This window comes from Sinohyriopsis cumingii, chromosome 14 (assembly GCF_028554795.1).
Source record: "Sinohyriopsis cumingii isolate HCF-2022 chromosome 14, ASM2855479v2, whole genome shotgun sequence".
Taxonomy (NCBI): domain Eukaryota; kingdom Metazoa; phylum Mollusca; class Bivalvia; order Unionida; family Unionidae; genus Sinohyriopsis; species Sinohyriopsis cumingii.
Genome location: NC_142974.1, coordinates 77,289,481 through 77,312,070, shown reverse-complemented (window position 1 = coordinate 77,312,070; position 22,590 = coordinate 77,289,481). Strand labels below are relative to the sequence as shown.

At 33.9% G+C, this 22,590-nt stretch overlaps 1 protein-coding gene across 1 annotated transcript in view; it reads right to left on the bottom strand.

Moving 5' to 3' along the window:
- LOC149784194 (uncharacterized) overlaps positions 1-22,590 on the bottom strand; it is a 77,052-nt gene that overhangs the window by 23,791 nt on the left and 30,671 nt on the right. The window contains exons 7-9 of the mRNA XM_089932956.1: positions 13,102-13,248; positions 8,472-8,513; positions 82-135 (exon numbers count right to left, since the gene is read on the bottom strand). Of these exons, the coding sequence (XP_089789082.1) occupies positions 82-135; positions 8,472-8,513; positions 13,102-13,248 (243 nt within the window). The remainder of the gene's footprint in view (positions 1-81; positions 136-8,471; positions 8,514-13,101; positions 13,249-22,590) is intronic.

Sequence of the window (22,590 nt, the reverse complement as noted above, 5' to 3'; positions counted from 1 at the left end):
GTCCAAAAGTTAAAATTTCAGTAAACAGCTGCCAGATGACTAAGATTATCATGCATCTTAAATATTCGATTCTAATCTTACCGTTATTCATGGTCCCGAGTTCTACAGTATTAGTATCATTATCATCAGTTGGGACTGAAAAATGAAATAAAGAAAATATAAAACAAAGAATAATCTTTTGAGCATGTTCTTTTCTTTGTATAGAATTATATGTTACAATTTTTTCTCTCTCTTCCTCTGTCTTCTCTCTCTATATGTATATATATTCTCTCAATCACCATGTGTGTGTGTGTGTTATCTATCTACTAGCAAAATACAGACCGGACAACAAAGTCTTGACTCTCAGTGCCTCCAACAGGTCAAGATACTGCCTATTCTGTCCCATGGGACAAAGACTAAACCCTTGTTCCCGAGGAAATCCATCCCCACATATACAAAATCCAGCGAACTCAGATACTGAAAAGTCTAAGAATTCAGAGAGGAGGAGTTAAGACCCTTTCCTCCTCTCCTTATTGTTGTGCCTGCATTCTGTGAGGTCCCATACCTTGTTTGGCCAGAGGCAACAAAAAGGATATTGCCTGGCCATTTGCACAAACACACACACACACACACACACACACACAATGGATTCTTTATATTGCATTGGGTTTTATTTGACATTTGGTCTTCAGTGTAGCATGCTTGCATACATATATGTACATAAGACTCTCATGTAACAACTATGCCCAAGGGTTGTAGATGGTTTGGTACAATGATCACAGTTTTGAGAAGAATGACTTTTACTTCCAATCGCGCATGCAACATAAATCTTGAGAATTATATCCGATTTATTAATAATCACCTAGTCTCTTTAAAACGACATGCATAAAAACACCTTTTGACATTTTTTAGCCTGCAAGCTCAGCTCTTTTAACTGTACCAGAAAGTTGACCAGGTTGATTCATTGTTCAGCATACTGATTAGGGTGGAGCCTACTGTTTATGACTAGGATAGGACTTTAAAGTCAGCAAATCTTGCATTCTTTCAAATATTACGATTAAAATTGTAAGCTAACAAATTATGAATGATAAATATTTATTCCCTATTCCTACATTTGTCAATGCCACAAACAGCAAGCAATCACATTACCATGTCTGTGTATGACAATGAATGCATGACTTTGACACTAATTGGAAGTGGCAGAGAGAGTATCATGAAATAAAGTATTAGTAATTGAATGAAATTGTAGACATTTATGTAAGAGTTGTTGTTGTAGTTGTTGTAGGGTCTAATGCCATTTTTCAGCACATGATAGGCTATTTATGGCGGCCAGTATTAATGGTGGAGGAAGAACCCTGGAAAACCCCGGGAAAGAACCACCAACCAACGAGAAGCTACTGGCAAGTTTTCTCACATACCCACACTGGCTGAATCCGAGACTCAAACCCACGCAGACAGAGGTGAGATGGCAGTCATCCATAACGGAGAGCGCTTTAGACCACTTGGCCACTCGGGGCCCCTTGTGTAAGAGAAGAATGCAGAAGACAAAAACTATATAAAGATGTTGATATGCATACTGTGACAAGTTTGCTGAGTATAAAACTTTCAGAATATAGCATTAGTCTTTCTCTCTCTTTACTTCTGACTTGCCTTAGGTAAACTTTAACATGGATGAGCTGAATCTGAGCTTTTACCAGGAACGTGAAATCGTATAATCCTATTTCGATTCACGTCTAAACTAATATTTAAAATAAGTTGACAATATGTGTTATTTCTGAATGTTGCACTAAATTTTCAAAAGTGTACCAACCACTTCCTATGTTTCTAAAGTGGCATTGAGGTGAAATTTGCTTACATAAATAGATAAATTTACATAATTATCAAATGAGGCATGATATAAATTTTGCCAATCAATCTTGTAATATACCATATATGGGGTTTAAATAAATTCTATTCTGAAAGATCAAAGTCTACAACACAAGCTTAATCTGATGCAAGCAGAAAATATGCAGTTAAAACTAACTTCTGTGCATAATGAATGTTGAGGACATGTGCACAAAGTAGTACATTGTGAATATGTGTGACAAAACAGCTGCTAAATATGACTGCAACAAAAGCACCAGGTGAACATGTTTCTGACAAAACAGCTGCTAAACATGACTGCAACAAAAGCACCAGGTGAATATGTTTGTGACAAATATTACCTGGTGAATATGTTTGTGACAAAAACATCTGGCAAATATGATTGTGACAAAAACTGAGATAACCCTATTCTATATACTTGCATATTGGTCGATGCATGCATAAATCATTGCCCTTGTCCAAATATGCAACAAATTTTAATTTATTAAGACCCTCTTACAAGCCAGGGTTAATTCCACCATGAGTATGCTAGAGAACAACGTAGCTCTGCTAACATTATTTCATACAGATTTCTTCTATAAGTTAATTAATAGAGACACTAACACAAGTTTGCTTGCCCCAGTCTTGGTTTTGATTTGGCAATTAATAGCACAGTTCTCTGATACACTCTCATCATCGATTGTTATATTGTTGTCCAAACTAACAATGATTTTATTTTATTTTTGTATGTCTGGCTTATAAATCTAAAACCTTTAGTCTGTATGGATTATGAATCTAAAACCTTTAGTATGTATGGAGTATGATTCTAAAACCTTTAGTATGTATGGATTATAAATCTAAAACCTTTAGTATGTATGGATTATAAATCTAAAACCTTTTTAGCATGTATGGATTATGAATCTAAAACCTTTAGTATGTCTGGCTTATAAATCTAAAACCTTTAGTATGTATGGATTATGAATCTAAAACCTTTAGCACGTATGGATTATGAATCTAAAACCTTTAAGTATGTATTGATTATAAATCTAAAACCTTTAGCATGTATGGATTATGAATCTAAAATCTTTAGTATGTATGGCTTATGAATCTAAAATCTTTAGTATGTATGGATTATAAATTTAAAACCTTTAAGTATGTCTGGCTTATAAATCTAAAACCTTTAGTATGTATGGATTATGAATCTAAACCTTTAAGTATGTATGGATTATGAATCTAAAACCTTTAGTATGTATGGATTATAAATCTAAAACCTTTAGTATGTATGGATTATGAATCTAAAACCTTTAGTATGTATGGAGTATGATTCTAAAACCTTTAGTATGTATGGATTATAAATCTAAAACCTTTAGTATGTATGGATTGTAAATCTAAAACCTTTTTAGCATGTATGGATTATGAATCTAAAACCTTTAGTATGTCTGGCTTATAAATCTAAAACCTTTAGTATGTATGGATTATGAATCTAAAACCTTTAGTATGTCTGGCTTATAAATCTAAAACCTTTAGTATGTATGGATTATGAATCTAAAACCTTTAGTATGTATGGAGTATGATTCTCAAACCTTTAGTATGTATGGATTATAAATCTAAAACCTTTAGTATGTATGGATTATAAATCTAAAACCTTTTTAGCATGTATGGATTATGAATCTAAAACCTTTAGTATGTCTGGCTTATAAATCTAAAACCTTTAGTATGTATGGATTATGAATCTAAAACCTTTCGCATGTATGGATTATGAATCTAAAACCTTTAAGTATGTATTGATTATAAATCTAAAACCTTTAGCATGTATGGATTATGAATCTAAAATCTTTAGTATGTATGGCTTATGAATCTAAAATCTTTAGTATGTATGGATTATAAATTTAAAACCTTTAAGTATGTATGGATTATAAATCTAAAACCTTTAGCATGTATAGATTATGAATCTAAAATCTTTAGTATGTATGGATTATAAATCTAAAACCTTTAGCATGTATGGATTATGATTCTAAAACCTTTAGTATGTCTGGCTTATAAATCTAAAACCTTTAGTATGTATGGATTATGATTCTAAAACCTTCTGTATGTATGGATTATAAATTCAAAACCTTTAGTATGTATGGATTATAAATCTAAAACCTTTAGTATGTATGGATTATGAATCTAAAACCTTAGTATGTATGGATTATGATTCTAAAACCTTTAGTATGTATGGATTATAAATCTAAAACCTTTATCATGTATAGATTATGAATCTAAAATCTTTAGTATGTATGGATTATAAATCTAAAACCTTTAGCATGTATGGATTATGATTCTAAAACCTTTAGTATGTCTGGCTTATAAATCTAAAACCTTTAGTATGTATGGATTATGATTCTAAAACCTTCTGTATGTATGGATTATAAATTCAAAACCTTTAGTATGTATGGATTATAAATCTAAAACCTTTAGTATGTATGGATTATGAATCTAAAACCTTAGTATGTATGGATTATGATTCTAAAACCTTTAAGCATGTATGGATTATAAATCTAAAACCTTTAGCATGTATAGATTATGAATCTAAAATCTTTAGTATGTATGGATTATAAATCTAAAACCTTTAGCATGTATGGATTATGATTCTAAAACCTTTAGTATGTCTGGCTTATAAATCTAAAACCTTTAGTATGTATGGATTATGATTCTAAAACCTTCTGTATGTATGGATTATAAATTCAAAACCTTTAGTATGTATGGATTATAAATCTAAAACCTTTAGTATGTATGGATTATGAATCTAAAACCTTAGTATGTATGGATTATGATTCTAAAACCTTTAAGTATGTATGGATTATAAATCTAAAACCTTTAGCATGTATAGATTATGAATCTAAAATCTTTAGTATGTATGGATTATAAATCTAAAATCTTTAGTATGTATGGCTTATGAATCTAAAACCTTTAGTATGTATGGCTTATGAATCTAAAACCTTTAGTATGTATGGATTATAAATCTAAAACCTTTAGTATGTATGGATTATGAATCTAAAACCTTTAGTATGTATGGATTATAAATCTAAAATCTTTAGTATGTATGGATTATAAATTTAAAACCTTTAGTATGTATGGATTATAAATCCAAAACCTTTAGTATGTATGGATTATAAATCTAAAATCTTTAGTATGTATGGATTATGAATCTAAAACCTTTAGCATGAATGGATTATGATTCTAAAACCTGTATGGATTTTGAATCTAAAACCTTTAGTATGTCTGGATTTTAATCTAAAACCTTTAGTATGTATGGATTATGAATCTAAAACCTTAGTATGCATGGATTATGAATCTAAAACCTTTAGTATGTATGGATTATGATTCTAAACCTTTAGTATGTATGGATTACAAATCTAAAATCTTTAGTATGTATGGATTATGAATCTAAAACCTTTAAGTATGTATGGATTATGAATCTAAAACCTTTAGTATGTCTGGCTTATAAATCTAAAACCTTCTGTATGTATGGCTTATAAATCTAAAACCTTTAGTATGTATGGATTATGAATCTAAAACCTTTAGTATGTATGGCTTATGAATCCACTCTTATCCAACTGATGCAAAATTTTGTGAAAAGTCCTCAATTTCTGTGCAATTATATAAATGCCACTTTCTTTATGAATGAGACACACAAATTTTTTGTCTTATTATTAACCATTGTTTGCAGTGACACTTTAAAAATGAGGTCTACCATCAGGGCTACACTGGGGTGGGGCATGATCTGCAGTGTAGTCATTTTTTTTCTGAACGAGTGTATGCCAATGTGACACCAAGGTACCATTTTTTCCACCAAGTTATGATATATCCCACTGAATCCAACTAAACAACTCTAACCTAAACATAAAATCTGAATGCTGACAATGCTTGTGTTGATGTCCGAAAAGTATCACACTATGCTACAAAGGAACAGTGGGAAAGATGATCTAAATGACAGCAAATATTATGTATCCTAGACATGTCCCATGGGTGTAAATATTACTTCTATCTCTAGTTTTTTCTTCCATTATATTTTCAGATGAAATAAGAAATTCAATACAGGTGGTTGGTTCCATATTAAAATGATGATGTTAATTTTGCTGTTAAAAACTGAATTTTGTTATTGGTACAGTTTGCTCATTTATTTTAATAATTTAGACAATGTTGACAAGTTTTCTCATGAAACATCACCAGTCAATGGGTACTGCTGTGTACCTGACTAATTCATTACCTATTTCAACAGAACATATCATTAGACAATGATACAAAAGTGTACCTGACTAATTTATTACCTATTTCAACAGAACATATCTTTAGACAATGATACAAAAGTGTACCAGTCTGAGACTAATTTAGTACCTATTTCAACAGAACATACTACTAGACAATGGTACTAAAGTGTACCAGTCTAAATCATTACCTATTTCAACAGAACATATCACTAGACAATTGTACTAGTGTGTATCAATCTAATTCATTACCTATTTCTTAGAACATATCATTAGACAATTGTACTAGTGTGTACCAGTCTAATTCATTATCTATTTCAATATAGCATATCATTAAACAATCGTACTAGCATGTACCAGTCTAATTCATTACCTATTTCAATAGAACATATCACTAGACAACTGTACTAGCATGTACCAGTCTAATTCATTACTTGTTTGAATAGAAAACATCATTAGATGATTGTACTGAAGTGTACCAGCCTAAATCATTACCTATTTCAATAGAACATATCATTAGACAATTGTACTAGTGTCAACCAGTCTAATTCATTATCTTTTTCAACAGAACATATCACTAGACAATGTTGCTTGTGTATACCAGACTATTTCATTACCTTTTTCAACAGAACATATCACTAGACAATGGTACTAGTGTGTACCAGACTAATTCATTATGGTACTTATTTCATAACATATCACTAGACAACAGGGACTAATTCATTCACTATTTCAATAGAACAAATCTCTCAACAACGGTATTATGGTTTATCATGCTACACCACACCCTCGATAACTCACACTCTACTAACTCGCAAACCCACTTATAACGCAGGGTCAGGCATGCATCCCATTTTTCAAACCAGAAAATACCCCAAAAATGTATCCCTATTTGTTGAACTTGAAGAAAATTGCAGTCAAAATTGGTAATGGAAACTTTGATGTATTGCTCGTTTTATCGTCAAAAACGGTAGATCGAACCTGGAAATTTTAATCAACACCATGAAATACCAAATTTAAAAATAGGTCATACAATTTTTTACATTTTCTTTCCAAATGACATTTCTAGTTCACCGCAATTAACGATATGTAAGGAAATTTTGATCAATGAAAATGTCACTCACACTGAGTGGAGGCAGTACTTTAATAAATAAATACAAATAATTTTTTTATCAATTGCAATTTGTGTTCTAGTTCTATCTTTTAGTTCCTTTCAAGTGTAATCATTATAAATGCAATGTGTCCTCTTGTAATTAAACGTAAAATGTGTCAATCTACTGTAACAGCTATGTCCGCGAGAGTTTCTCTGAGAACCTAATTAAGTGCCGACTGTGTTTTAATAACTGATTTCTGGATGTATTTGTTGTACTTTTACACTGAATTAAAAGCTGCCTCCTTTGTGTTATCATGTTGATTATGTCTTTTGAATCAAATAAAGGAGGTGGAATACAAGAAAAGTTAAAAGGCACAAAAATCCGACAAACTTAAAATCTAGCGGCCCCGGTCATATGTCTTGTGAACTCATTTCATTTGATCAATCGAACACTTATAAATGTTATTGTGTATATAACATAAACTACCTTAAATTAACCAACTCTTTCATAAATGTGTTCAAAGATAACAAAGCAGCCAAGCGAAATGAATACTTCATAAAATAAAGAGCTTTATTTCACTGATTCAGACCATTGTGGGCAAGTGAGTTTCTAAGAATTCTTGAACTAGCACTTTGAGATATCCTCAAGGATGATAAGAAGTTTCATTATTAATTCCAATTAATTAATTCACGATATCAATATTGTGCTAATTAAGCAATACAAAATATGAGTTTCAACGTAGATGATTGTCTCATGAAATAAATCTCTCGTGTTTTTGAAAAAAGGAATCTTGCTTGGTGGTGTTATCAAGAGTTAGTCTAGTTCCCTGCTCTGTGGACTCAGAAACAGAATAATGAACAACTTCATTAGAAAAGCACGTTATTAAAAGAAAATTTCGACATGATTGTACAATGAGGATTCAGTCAATGAACAGCCCAGTTCCCTAACACTGCTCCCCCCTCAATGTTTTCTTGATGTCAAAGTGGTTTTTTAAAATTTTTGGAGGTCCCTCGGTAACTCACACCTCCCTTATAGTGCGGTCCATGTTTGTGGACCTTGTTGTGCATGAGTTATCGAGGGAGAGATGTAATTCATTACTTACTTCATAAGAACATATCACTACACAATAGCACTACCATGTACCTGGCTGATTCATTACTTATTTCATGAGAAATAGAGGCAATTTAAATTTACTACACAAGTTTCTATTTTGAAGTCAGTGGCGAGAAGCTATTCAACACAAACCGATCCATTATCTTACACCAGAAGATAATATACATCAAGTTTGTTTGAAAAATCAAGTTACCTTGGCTAAACTGCCTGGTGCAAATCTTTCTTCTCCTATATGCTGCAATGAAAAAAATATTCCATTAAAAAATGGATACTTGTTAGTAAAAAACACCATAACTTTCCTGTTTTCTTGAATATCATTGTTTCCTGTTGAGAAGGACATTTTGGCTGGCATTTGTATTTGTATATGCTAACGAGTGCGGAGGAATGGGTTAGTCTTCTTTATAGCTAGATCCATTGTTGCTGGTACTTGTATTTGTATGTACTATATAGTTCATACCCTATTATGAAAATACTGGCCACGTTCTTTGTAAAGACTTTATAAGGGAAAATGTCTTGAATGTAAGGACCAGACATTGTCACAACTTGGCAAATTCCATACCTCAGTACTGAAAGAGTCCACAGATTTTTAGTAAATCCTCGTGTCAACTCAACCATTTCAGAAGAAGGATGAGTTAAGAGATTTTCTGGATGGACATCACAGCAGCCATTTTATAGGCTTATTAGCATCCTTTTAATACAGGGAGAACTATCAAGTGCAAGAAGGAATTAGTTTCGAAAAATAAAATAAAAATGTTTGTATGGCCATATGTTCTGCAGAAGTAGCTTTCACAAGATTTGTTAAAGTTTGTGAGGTCACACTTGCATCGTTTTTATTTATAACAAACTACATACATTAAGAGGTATTCTGGCAAACACAACTGTTTAATATGGTCACCCTTTGAAAGGACACAACTGGTCAATATGTCCACCCTTTGAAAGGACACAACTGGTCAATATGTCCACCCTTTGAAAGGACACAACTGGTCAATATGTCCACTCTTTGAAAGGACTAAGGATAACAAGATTTTCAAGATGGCCACTGTGCCATCACATTACAGCTTCATAAAAACCATTTTATTGAAGACAAACCAGATGTCATTATGACTATTAATTCCGGATTTTCACAATGTCCACCAATATTGGACATGCTGGATTTTGGTTAAGGACCTTTTTTGTTTATGACTAACTAGACATTTTAAGTAGTCTCTAAGCAAAGCAGCCATACAAATATTTTCAAGCCGGTCATACAGTACATCAAATCAGTATCATTTAAATAGATCTAAAATGATATGAGAAAACTTTTGGTGTAAAACCCCACAGTTAAGGCCATCTGTTGCAGATAAGTAGCAATTACAACATTTGTTGGTCATGTTGGAGGTTTCATTGTCAGTAAGCACATGACTTTTCACAACATGTTTGCATATTGGCCATGAATTATATTATAAATCTATGAACAATCTCAATCAAGGTCCATGGTGTTGTCCTTCTGACACAAAATATTATTAACATATTTCATTCATCACATGAATTTGTGCAAAATTTATTATCAACCAAAAGGATCATTCTTCGAGAAAGTTTGTGTGAAAATATAAAGACCACTGATGAAAAGAATATCAAGCGTAATAACCAGTAAGCCATAGACTGACTGACAGAGATCAATATGGTAGGTTTATTTGGTCTGTTGGTTTATAAAACTTTGTATTTTGCCAAAACAAAGGTCTATACTTGTTTATTAAATGACTTACAGTAACATCTGAAATTTTAATTGTTTCAGAATTATGACAATGCTAAATCAACTGCATAATTATGTCACAGCAATGATTGTTGTTGTTGTTGTTGTAGGGTTTAATGCCATTTTCAGCACTAGATAGGCTATACATGGCGGCCAGTATAACTGGTGGAGGAAGAACCCTGCAAACCCAGGGAAGAACCACCGACCCACGAGAAGCTACTGGCAGGCTTTCCCATGTACCCACACTAGCCGAGCCTTGGACTTGAACACACGCAGACAGTGGTGAATTGGCAGTGATCCAGAATGGTGAGCACTTTAAACCACTCAGGCACTCGTGGCCCCTGTCACAGCAATGAAATAAAATGAATAACCATGAAACACATGATGCTGTGTAAGCCAAACAAAATGCATCTTTTGACAAAATCATTTAATGATTTGAGCTAAGCTATTATTCACACAAATTTTAGACCACTAAACAAATTTGCACATGTAAGATACTCCACAAAAAATGCTCAGACAAATGTCTTCAAACTTGGAATGAAAATTTAATTCAAGGGTCCCAAATGAAACTGAACTTGATATTACAGGTTGATATTGAAGGTATTAAGGGCCACTACTGTGGAAATCACCTGTTTGTGAATTGTCATCTAGTATTACATGTTAGTTCAGAGACCACCAACAGTGATAGCCATGTATCTGCTCCATACAAATTTATTTATAACTTCAACAGAATGGGTAATACAAAATTGTGTCCCATTAAGATTGGGTCATATGTGAACTTTTGTCTAAAACTTTAGGAGAAATTGATGGACAGATGGACAGACTATCCTCAATGCTTTTTCCTTTTTTAAAGTGTGGGGTAAAAAGTCCTTGAAGATATATTTTCACGAAAACTGAGATTGCTGACAATCAATGACACTTAGGTACAATCTCTCTCTCTCTCTCTCTCTCTCTCTCTCTCTCTCTATATATATATGGCGGTGATGCACTAAGGTCCTCTGTATATATTCACAGTGAAGTGATAATCTTAGATAAACTGTATATATTCATCTGAAGTGATACACTTAGATACACTGTATATATTCATCTGGAGTGATACACTTAGATACACTGTATATATTCATCTGGAGTGATAAACTTAGATACACTGTATATATTCATGTGGAGTGATACACTTAGATACACTGTATATATTCATGTGGAGTGATACACTTAGATACACTGTATATATTCATCTGGAGTGATACACTTAGATACACTGTATATATTCATGTGGAGTGATACACTTAGACACACTGTATATTCATATGGAGTGATACACTTTGATACTGAAGTGATACACTTAGGTACATTGAACAGTAAATACATTGTGGATTATGTAAAATCAATGTTCCCACGGTGCAACTTAATTCATCCATGCTGTCTGGGATTCCCACAATGCAACTTAATCCATCCATGCTGTCTGGGATTCCCACAATGCAACTTAATCCATCCATGCTGTCTGGGATTGGTTATAGTGGCCATCATGGATTTTCCATGTGGAGAGATTACATTTTACTGACCCAATTAGAAAATCAAAGCAATATAAAGCCAAACCTGTATTTAATGGTCACTCATGGGAAAAGGCAAAACTGGCCATGGCACACAGGTGACCGCAGTACACAGGTTCACCTTATAAATTGTTTTTCATAAATATTATGCACTGAATATTGTTATTGATATTATTATTATTATTATTACTATCATCAAGGTTGCTTTATGTGTAATATGTTGTTCTGTCCTAAATTTATATTCATCCTGCTGACTTTAATCTATCCTATAAACGAACAAGTAAATGCATGACAGTGAAACCTGCCATCCATCCTATAAATGAACAAGTAAATGCATGACAGTGACACCTGCCATCCATCCTGTAAATGAACAAGTAAATGCATGACAGTGACACCTGCCATCCATCCTGTAAATCAACAAGTAAATGCATGACAGTGACACCTGCCATCCATCCTATAAATGAACAAGTAAACGCATGACAGTGACACCTGCCATCCATCCTATAAATCAACAAGTAAATGCATGACAGTGACACCTGCCATCCATACTATAAATTAACAAGTAAATGCATGACAGTGACACCTGCCATCCATCCTGTAAATCAACAAGTAAATGCATGACAGTGACACCTGCCATCCATCCTGTAAATCAGCAAGTAAATGCATGACAGTGACACCTGCCATCCATCCTGTAAATCAACAAGTAAATGCATGACAGTGACACCTGCCATCCATCCTATAAATCAACAAGTAAACGCATGACAGTGACACCTGCCATCCATCCTATAAATCAACAAGTAAATGCATGACAGTGAAACCTGCCATCCATCCTATAAATGAACAAGTAAATGCATGACAGTGACACCTGCCATCCATCCTGTAAATCAACAAGTAAATGCATGACAGTGACACCTGCCATCCATCCTATAAATGAACAAGTAAATGCATGACAGTGACACCTGCTATCCATCCTGTAAATCAGCAAGTAAATGCATGACAGTGACACCTGCCATGGTTGGGTTTATGATATTTGGGCTTCTCCCATCAGTATACTTACTGTGTCAATGCATGGAGTGTGTGTGTGTGTATGATTAGGATTTTTAACATAGCTTTAACAATTGTCCAGTCATATCACTATGATGCCTTTAGTGTGGCAGTTTATAGTGAGGTCTAGCACTTGGGCATCATGCTGCAGACATGTAGAATGATGTCCCACCCAGTCACATTATCCTGACTTTAGGATGACCTGTCCTAACACTAACCTCTTAACGCTGAGCGCCTAGCGAGGCAGCTCTTCGTACCATTTTCGTGTCTTTGGTATGACTCAGCTTCTAAGGAGGACACTCTAACCACTAGGCTACCAGAGTTGTAAATGCATGGAGTGAATACAATAAAATCAGTGAGAGGTATCATAAAAAAAGCCTATGACATCCACATGCCTTTGATCAATGGCTTGTTGACAATCCATATTGCATGATGTGATTACTGTATACATTAATATGGAAGTGATACAATTTTATTCCCATTTTCCCATTACTTACCAACAAAAACAATAATCACAATAATCAATATAATTGCCACAAAGACACTCATCACACTGGCCATGATGGTGACTGTATTGTTGTCTCTACTGCTGCTTTCTTTTGAGGAATTTTCAGCTGAAGCTGTGGATGTTGGTGATGCTTTCTCTGCAAATAAAAGCAACAGAGACTTTAATAGAAGGCAAAGAGTACTAATTTGCCAGTAGAAAATTAATAGAAAACAAAATATTTTCAAAGCAACATCCTGTTCAATTTTTGTAAGCCCACAAAATTTTACGCACACACACACACACACCTGTCAACAGCAGCCACTCACAGGGAAAAGCAATATTGGCCTTTGTAGATGGGTGACCTCTTAAGGCAGGTTTATATCTCAAACTTGGTTCATGACATGTATGTACTATGAACTGAATAGCATTAACTCTATTATTAGTAGCATTATCATTATTTCACATTAGTAGTAGTAGTAGTAGCAGCATGTTACCAAGATATATGTACTTAATTTAGCTATTTGGCAAAAGTAAAAAATAATTTTAAAAAATAAGTTCCACACAAGGATACTCTATTCTTGCCTAGAGTTTTGACATGCTAATGTCAAGAGGTCGTATCTTCTCTCCTGCAGAGAAATAACTTATATATATCAAATTATCAGTAGATTTGGCTCCTAAATAAAATTACTAATTGACAGCATACCTGTAATTTGAAACTGACTTTTTGTCAGGGCATTTGGTATAATTAGGTGCTTTAATCAATTCATGGGGCCCCGAGTGGCCGAGTGGTCTAAAGCGCTCTTCGTTACGGATCACTGCCATCTCACCTCTGTCTGCGGCGGTTCGAGTCTAAGATTCAGCCAATGTGGGCATGTGAGAAAGCTTGCCAGTAGCTTCTCGTGGGTCGGTGGTTCTTTCCGGGGTTTTCCGGGTTCTTCCTCCACCATTAATACTGGCCGCCATGTATAGCCCATCGTGCTGAAAAATGGCGTTAAACCCCACAACAACAACAACAATAATCAATTCATTGATTAATAAGCAGTTGCTCAAACTTGCCAAGATAAGAGACAGTCAGCTTTCATATATGACCTTTGATGGTTAGATGATGAAAAAGTGCTATTGTTAGTAGCACCTACACCATTAGTCTGAGTCCATTTTTTGTATATTTTGACTTTAATGTTGGAGTGTAGGGTCAGTGTCAACTGCATATCAAAAAGTTAGTCATGTGGCCACTTACTTGCAGACCTAGCGAACTTAAATGATGTTACATACATGAAATTGTTATAAAAATGATTTATTTTCTGAGAAATTGCGAGTATTATAATTGTTATGTATTTAATCCGCTGACAGGAAAGACAAAACTAGAGCACTGATGTTATTTGTCCATGTACATGCCATTTGCAATTCTAATCACTTGACTACACAAAGCTCGCAACCTACATGTCAATGCCATCAGAGGTCCAACAGTCATGAGATATTAACAATAAACCCCTTTCCAAAGTTGTTGTACAAAAAAATGAAAATATTATAGTAAGGTCACATACTATGAAATGACATAATTCTCAGCATAATATTATAAGAACAATGACTAGAAACCTGTCACTGTCAACTTGGACAAAGTCAGATTCATCAAGAAAAGAGCATGTGTCAATGATGACTTTGTTGTATCATGTGAAAATTGTGCTGACATGTGTTCTCTGCTTGATGAATGGCTTTGCAAAAAACCTTAGAGTTTCACAGGATTATGGTTAAAGGTCACCTGCCACCTATATTGTACAAACGTGTGATATTATTATAGTTAAAAACAAAACACATTGGTTATGTATGCACACCATAAAAATGTTTAATTAGACTTAAAACTCCGCTTTATAAAAGGAAAAAATTATTCGGCAATCTCGATAAACAATCAGTAGTTTCCATGTGCCAAAACCTGATATGACATAAATTTATCCCTTCTATTCAACCTAGCCATTCAAGTGCTTAATTTCCCCACATAAATGCCTATGTGATATAGCGTACGATCATGCTTTTGTACAGCAAATATGGTGCACTGTGTTGCATACAGATATAACTAAAAGAGTGATGATGGGGAAAAAGTGTTCTTTCTTTTTCCGAAAAACCATGTTTACCAGAAATTTTTTTATTTAATCTGTGGGATCGAATAGGGAAGGCAATTTGGCCCAACTCAAAATACAATTTGGCCAAACATAACAATAGTTTGTGCATGCTTTTTCTTCAACAAAAAAGTAAATGCTAAGTAAGATATGTTTTAGGAAAAAAACTAAATTTAAATAAACTATTTTGATATTCCTTGAAAAAAAATAATCATACTTCATAACGTACATATTTATGAGAGAAAACAAACTGACATATCTTGCTTGTTCTAATTAAAATATTTATAATAATTTTTTATGCTAACAAATATATAAATCTGCACAATGACATTCTCAATTTAAGTCTTCCAGTCAAATTATCAATAATCATTTATAAAACAAAAATATGTAACAGATAATATTCTATACAATACGTATACATTTGCTAAGAGTAGTGTACATGAGACATTAAAACAAATATACTTAATTTTAGGCTTCATGTTGTAACACAGCTGCATACAATACATACTATATTACAAATGAGAGAGAGAGAATAATGTTGAGCATTTTGTCAGTATTTAGTTGCTGCAATATGAAGCTCTTACCAGTTAATTTTATTGTTTTTATTTTTCAAGTTGTCATAGTGTTTGCACGCATAAATTGAAAGCTTGTCATTACTGGTCAATAACATCAATTATATTTGCTCCATTATTCCGTACAAATTAGAAAGGAAATAATTTTGTGTTTAATTTGTGCCCCCCACACACACACACACAAACACTCATGGTACAAAATAAATTTATAAACATATACTTGTTTGAAAATAAAATGAAAGAAATTAACCCTGCATTGTTATCATATATTCCTTCTTTTTTCATGAAGCAAAAATTATTATTAAAAATATATATCCACGAACTCTGTATATGTAGCGGATGCTGACGTGCGTGTATGCATCCTTAGTGTAGTGTGTATTGCTTATGTCAAATAACAAAATCGCAAATGAACGACAGTATCACCTGATTGCTTGAAGGCACCTGCCATTTATGCATGATAAGTTACTTATTGCAAACTGACCCAGATTGTATTGTATCCAGATTAACTATAAGTTGGTATCTTGCAAATATAAAAAAATAATTATTTTAAAATACATTCAATGTGAGTGCAAATGATAATCATTTTGCTAGCATGGGTTACAAAAGTATTATTAAAGCAAGTTATTATTGTGCATAATATTGCCCTGCAAACATCAATTATAACTACATATGGCAAACAAATAGAAACCCGGGTGATAAACACAACTAGCATGGAGCAATAAACTCACTGTTTAAACTTACCGACAGGATACAAAATACATAAGTTATTTTATTACAATGCAAACCGACCCCGGAAAATTGACTTTTGTATCTTTTTAGTGTGCCGATTTTTTCTTTTGAAGTCGGCCGACAAAAGGAAATCAAGTTTGGTTCCTTTGGAGTCTGCCGACATAGGGAAGCCAGCATTGATTCTTTTTACCTGTATTAACAGGAATTTTCAAAAATAATTAAAACAATGGAACAGTTTTGAAAGCGACACAATATAGAGAGTCGTGCACGCATACCGATACAAGGCTGAACAGTAAGTTAGTTTTCATTAGTTTCATCTAAAATATTTCCTATCCATAGTTTATAGTGTTTTATTATTCTACAACAAGAAGCATTTACTTCATCTTGTAGGGATGAATGTATGTTATTTCCGGTTGCATCCTCTGTAGGTGGGTAATCGTAACTAAGAGGAAGTAACAGCATTGTATACTTCTATTTCGAGTAATTAAATTATTTCTTCTTTACACTTGATAATTTTTTTTGTTTTTTTGTGCGAGTATAACTATTTTTAATCATGTAAGGCAAATCTGATATAAACAGGAAAATGTTGGAGTATGGCTGGTGACCTTTAAGTACCATCAAAATATGAAACATTTAAACAAGGATTTATGTAATATACTTTTATATACACCCTGCCTTGTGCATCAAAAAACAAAAGAAGTTTAATTTGCGTAACAGGAGTGGTCACTGCTGATACGTAGCAACCACCTTGTTTGCAGTGATCGGAAGACACCTTTAAGCTGGTATGGAGAAAATGCATGTTAACATGCCACAAGAAGAATGCCATTTTTACATATTGTTACACATGTACCAAGTATTTTCATTTCATACAGTTCATTCAGTTATTAGGACTGAGCGAGTACAATGTTCATACAAGGGCTGTTCCAGTAAAGCATATACGCCCCGGCGGGGGGGAAGGCACTTTCAAATTCAACCAACCACAACAGATGCAATTAAAAAAAATTATGATCCACCGTCAGATGTTTTAATCAGAAAACACAGAAGCATATATTTTAAACATAATTTCTGGCTATGGGTTAGTGGGCGGTAGAAGCGATGTTAATATTGGGTTGTGGATAGAAGCGATTTAAATGACAGCTGGCTGGAGGTAATCTACCGAATTCTTATAGATCATATAGTCTACTGCATATTTTTATTTTTATTCATTCATTATAATCAATCTTTTGTCCTCTTGTTTGTTTGTCTGTCAGCCAAGTATGTCTCTGATACTGTGAAATCACAAATTTTCATGATGGCATATTATTAGTAGATGTCATTGATCAGTCCCATAACACCTACTAATTTAATGTCCATGAATATAGATTTTATAATAGGGATTTCTAATACAGAAATCATGAATTTGTATCCTTACTAAACTGTGTGTTTACTAAAGTGATCACTATGTCTTGCTATTTTTCTTTGTTCTCAGGCATGCTGCTTTTGATTAAAATAATAGCTAAACCTTGCATTGTTTTAAATGTGTGGTCAGATGCTATGATTCCTTGTTATTATTTTTTTCAATAAATGTTTTGGTAAACTTATAATACACGATTTGTCAGAAGAAAAAACCCATTGATGTCTGTGGAAGTGATGTTGCATTATTTCTGTCTACTTTTACACTATATCATTTCTTGTAGGAACATCTTATTCTGTTACCGATGCCTTATTTTTTATGTCTTGTTACAAGACTAATATAAAGTCATAAAAAAATATATCAAGTCAAACATTTTTATATCATAAGTTAGATTTTAAAAAATGAATGAAAGTCAAGGAATCATTTTTCCCAGAGTACTCATAAAATCAATGTCATTGCAGTTAACTGTATTGTCAACAGCATCATCATCATCACTGATGGCATAGTAGTAACATTCTGCACTTTCAATCCAGTTGTCACAGGTTCTACCTCTCACTTCTAGTCTTTCATATGAGACTTATACCTATGGCCTGAGGAGCTTTCATGGCAGAGTGGTATAAGATGCATGTCTTGTGATACAGATCTGAGAGGCTTCCATAGCAGTGGTACAAGATGCTTGTCATGTGATTCCTTGCCTCCAATGTGTAAATGAGAATGTTGCCAGTTACTTGTGGAAGGTCAGTGGTTCTACATAAATGGTGTTTGGTGTCTCAAAAGGACTTGGATTTTCTTCAGCAGTAAAAAGGGCTACTTTATATATATTTTCTTCATCTGAAAATGGTGTAAAGGCCATATGATCTACCGAAACCGGAGATCTCATGTCTAAATGACTTTGGCTGTTGGAGATAAACATTAAATCAACAGAGGCTCCATGTGCCCAAGTGAACTAAGGTGCTTGCTTTTACATCACTTGCACATCTCACAGAGTGAGTTTGTCACAGATCATCCAATTTAGGTTGGTGGTCTTTCGGTGTTCTTCCTCCACCTAATATATTGTTTAAAAATAATTAAAAAACAAATTAAACCAAACTAAATTTAACCAACTAATAAACTGTGGCAATCATTTTTGCCTCAGCTGTATGAGTTTATAACTTTCGACTCGAGTAATTTTTGTAGACCTTTGACTATCATCAATTATGCCTTTTTGACAGGTACCTAAAAGTCATCATCAGTTGGTACAAGTGGATTTTTCATGGTGAGCATATGAGATGGAAAAGTCTTGAGCAATCCTGAATCACACTCTGCCAAAAATTTTACATTTTAGCTCACTTAAATTTTCTCACAATGTTCATTGTTCCAACTAGAACTGTTATAATAACTTATTCAAGCTATATTCACCAATATCTGGAGATATGCATCTGTAATAAATATTTGTAACAAAGTATGAGAATGCATCAGTGTTTTTCAATGATGCATTTGAATTGAGCAACAACCACAATCAACAAACCAAGAAATAAAATTATTCACATCTCTCAGGCAGAATTAGTGTATAATCATAATCTGCCAAAAGATTTTTCAATTTTTCAATTTGCCAATATTTTTCCAACCATACTGATTCAGTGGACATATCACCAGAATGAACAGAAACAGACCAGAAGGTTAAAATCGATTTCATACAGTTTTTAAGTAGCTAAATTCATATTGGTTTAGTTAGCTGTACACCTTTTATTGTCTTCCTTTTGATGATGTTGTTGTTGTTTTTGTTGTAGGGCTTAACACCATTTTTCAGCACACGATAAGCTATACATGGCAGCCAGTATTAATGGTGGAGGAAGAACCCAGGGAATCACTGGAAAGAACCACCGACCCTCGAGAAGCTACTGGCATGCTTTCTCACATACTCCTTTTGATAAAATGTCTTACTGAAGCTGAGAAAATAAAGTTGCACACATAAAAAAAGAGGCACACATCTACTCATTAATGTTTTTATTATACTTCTTCGTTCCAGCCTGTTCTTATGATCTTGTCCCCCCACAAACTGTTTGTCTTGCTTATGATATGTATCTAAATTTCTCACTTACTTTTCTTACTACTATACAGATGTTCTGTGAATATGCATATCAGTGTGAAATGCAATGGAGAGACTAAATCCAAGATTGAAAACCTCTACATTTCTGGATGTATTCTGCTTGGATTCCATATTTCTGCACAAAACTCAAGAGATCAGGACTCTCTGTACTAATTCAGTTCCCACTGTAAACTTGTGCAAACACCATGATATTAAAATTCAGTAACTTAAAATTCGAGTGCTCATGATCAAATTTGTATCAGTATAGACATATCTATGACGACAGCTTTTGTGAAAAGAAAACCATAACAGTCGCATCATTTTCTGGATCGATGGAAATTCAAAATGTGTGCTTTCAATACTGCACCAAAGAGTCAGCTGCTGATTTCACTAACGAGTCATCCAAACTCAGGTCTGTAAAGGGACGGAAATTATATTAATAAAACAATGACCATCACTCTTTTCAGTTACAAGTAAGACAAGCTCCCACAAGATTGTTTTTACTAAAATCTTACTTTCATTATCAACCAATCAGGGACAGTCAAACCCATATATATCTATTTTATCTTCACTGACTTATAGTATGGTTCTCGTAGAAATGTGAGCCCTTAAACAACTCTCAATGGCTGTAAACCTTTTTCAACCATGCTGACTGGACACACTGTAAGATAATGTTCAAGTAACAGAAATATCATGGGATAACCAGAGACTAATAAAATCGACTAGTCAAGTTATCTCCCCTGCAGCCTGCAGAGATGCTGCCAGGATTTCAGGATTTACTCTAAGTTTTGTGTGTGTATGATCTCCAATGAGGAAGTGGTTGTGGAAGAAATAGCTATTGTTAAATATCCCCCTAACACTTAAATATCTGTCACTCTTTCTTACTGTTCCACTCTGTTAAGGCTCTACTGAAATCAAAATTCTCGAAGAGATGTCATCTCTAGTTGTATAGCGATTATTACTGTGATGTCATTGGGCATGGTCATGTGGTTGTGGTGAGGTCTTGGCTGGGATGGCAGAAAGACCATAGGCTTACTCCATATCTGACAGCTAGTTACTATGTTGTCAAAAGAGTTTAAAAAATTCTAAAAATTCAGTTCGGTTCAGATACTTGATTCATAGTCAATGAAGAGGTTCTAAAATTGATGTGTTCATTTTGGAGCTATGTTCCTCCATCACATTCAAGATTTGGATATACCAAAAGGTGAAATTAGTACAGTTGCATCCTAAACTACTATTGTGGCTACTTCAAATGTTATTTAATGTGAGACTTTAATGCAAGAACTCGTAGCTTCAGTGATTTTTGTGTTAACATTTTTTATTTCTTCTCATACAACTCAATTAACTAACATGAACTCTGCCAAATATTCTCTTCCTTTAATTGGTGCTTTGCTGCCTCTTAAGCCAGATTTTTCTCTTCCATAATGCTGTATTAGGGTTTTAAGTACAACATTCCCATAGTCTGCTTGTTTAGACATGGGTATCTTGAATAAATATAAGCGGCATATTGTCCATCCAACACGTACATCGGACTTGCAGTCAACATCAATTTTGGGCTCAAAATCACACACTGGTATTTCCAGCGACATTTTCCCAATGTCCAACAGACCGATATACATGAAATTCATTGTCATCATAGCTATCAGCAGCCAATATTTGTCGACTGAAAAGTCATCAGAAGACAAACCATGCTGTGATTCAGCCAATTTGTTTTTCTGTGTGGCCCTTATTCAAAACACACATTTGTAAAACTTCCATTATGAAAGTAAGGCTAAAACTACCATAAAATGCTTGTTCCAGGGCCCAATGACCCAATCAAATTTAGTTTAACAGCCATTCATGTCAAACCAAAGTATCCAGATATCTGGATGTCGCATCAAGCGCTGTGAGACAGCTGCGGCAGTGTGATTTACGTCGCGAAATGCACTTTTAAAGTTCAAAGTTTAATAAAAATTACACACTGCGCAAAGCAGATTTTTTTATATCCACAATGTTGATGTAATTTGCTGAATGCTCACTGCTTTAAAAGTACGTAAATTCATACAAATTAAGTGCACTCGCGTGTACTGGCATCATTTTCTGACCCAAAGTTTTATTCCTAACCAACCTTCTACTGTCAAAAATAAAATAGTTTGAAACACAACCTCCAACAGAAGTTTTTTTGAAGTGCCGTCCCCTATGGGGATATATGTTTTACTGGAACAGCCCTAAACATAAAGATGCTATTGGCCATTTTTTAATCATGCTTTACTTCTATGACTTAAAAAATCAATTCATTTCATGCTGTTCACTGACAGGATATTGCAAATAATTTCAAGGGATTTCCTTACATGATTTCATTTAATACCTAAATGAAATAACACTGGTCTAATGCATCAATAAGGATGAGATCTCAGTGACTTGAACAGTTCTGAAGGGCATTCATGTGGAATATTGATGTCCAAATAACAGTTGTTCTTGTTGCCATAGGCTTAACACCATTTTTCGGCACATGATAGGCTCTACATGGCGGCCAAAATAACTGGTGGAAGAAGAAGCCAGAAAGACCACAGATGCATGGAAAGTAATGGACAAGTTTTCTCACATAAGCTGAGACTAAGACTAACCCATGCAGACAGAGGTG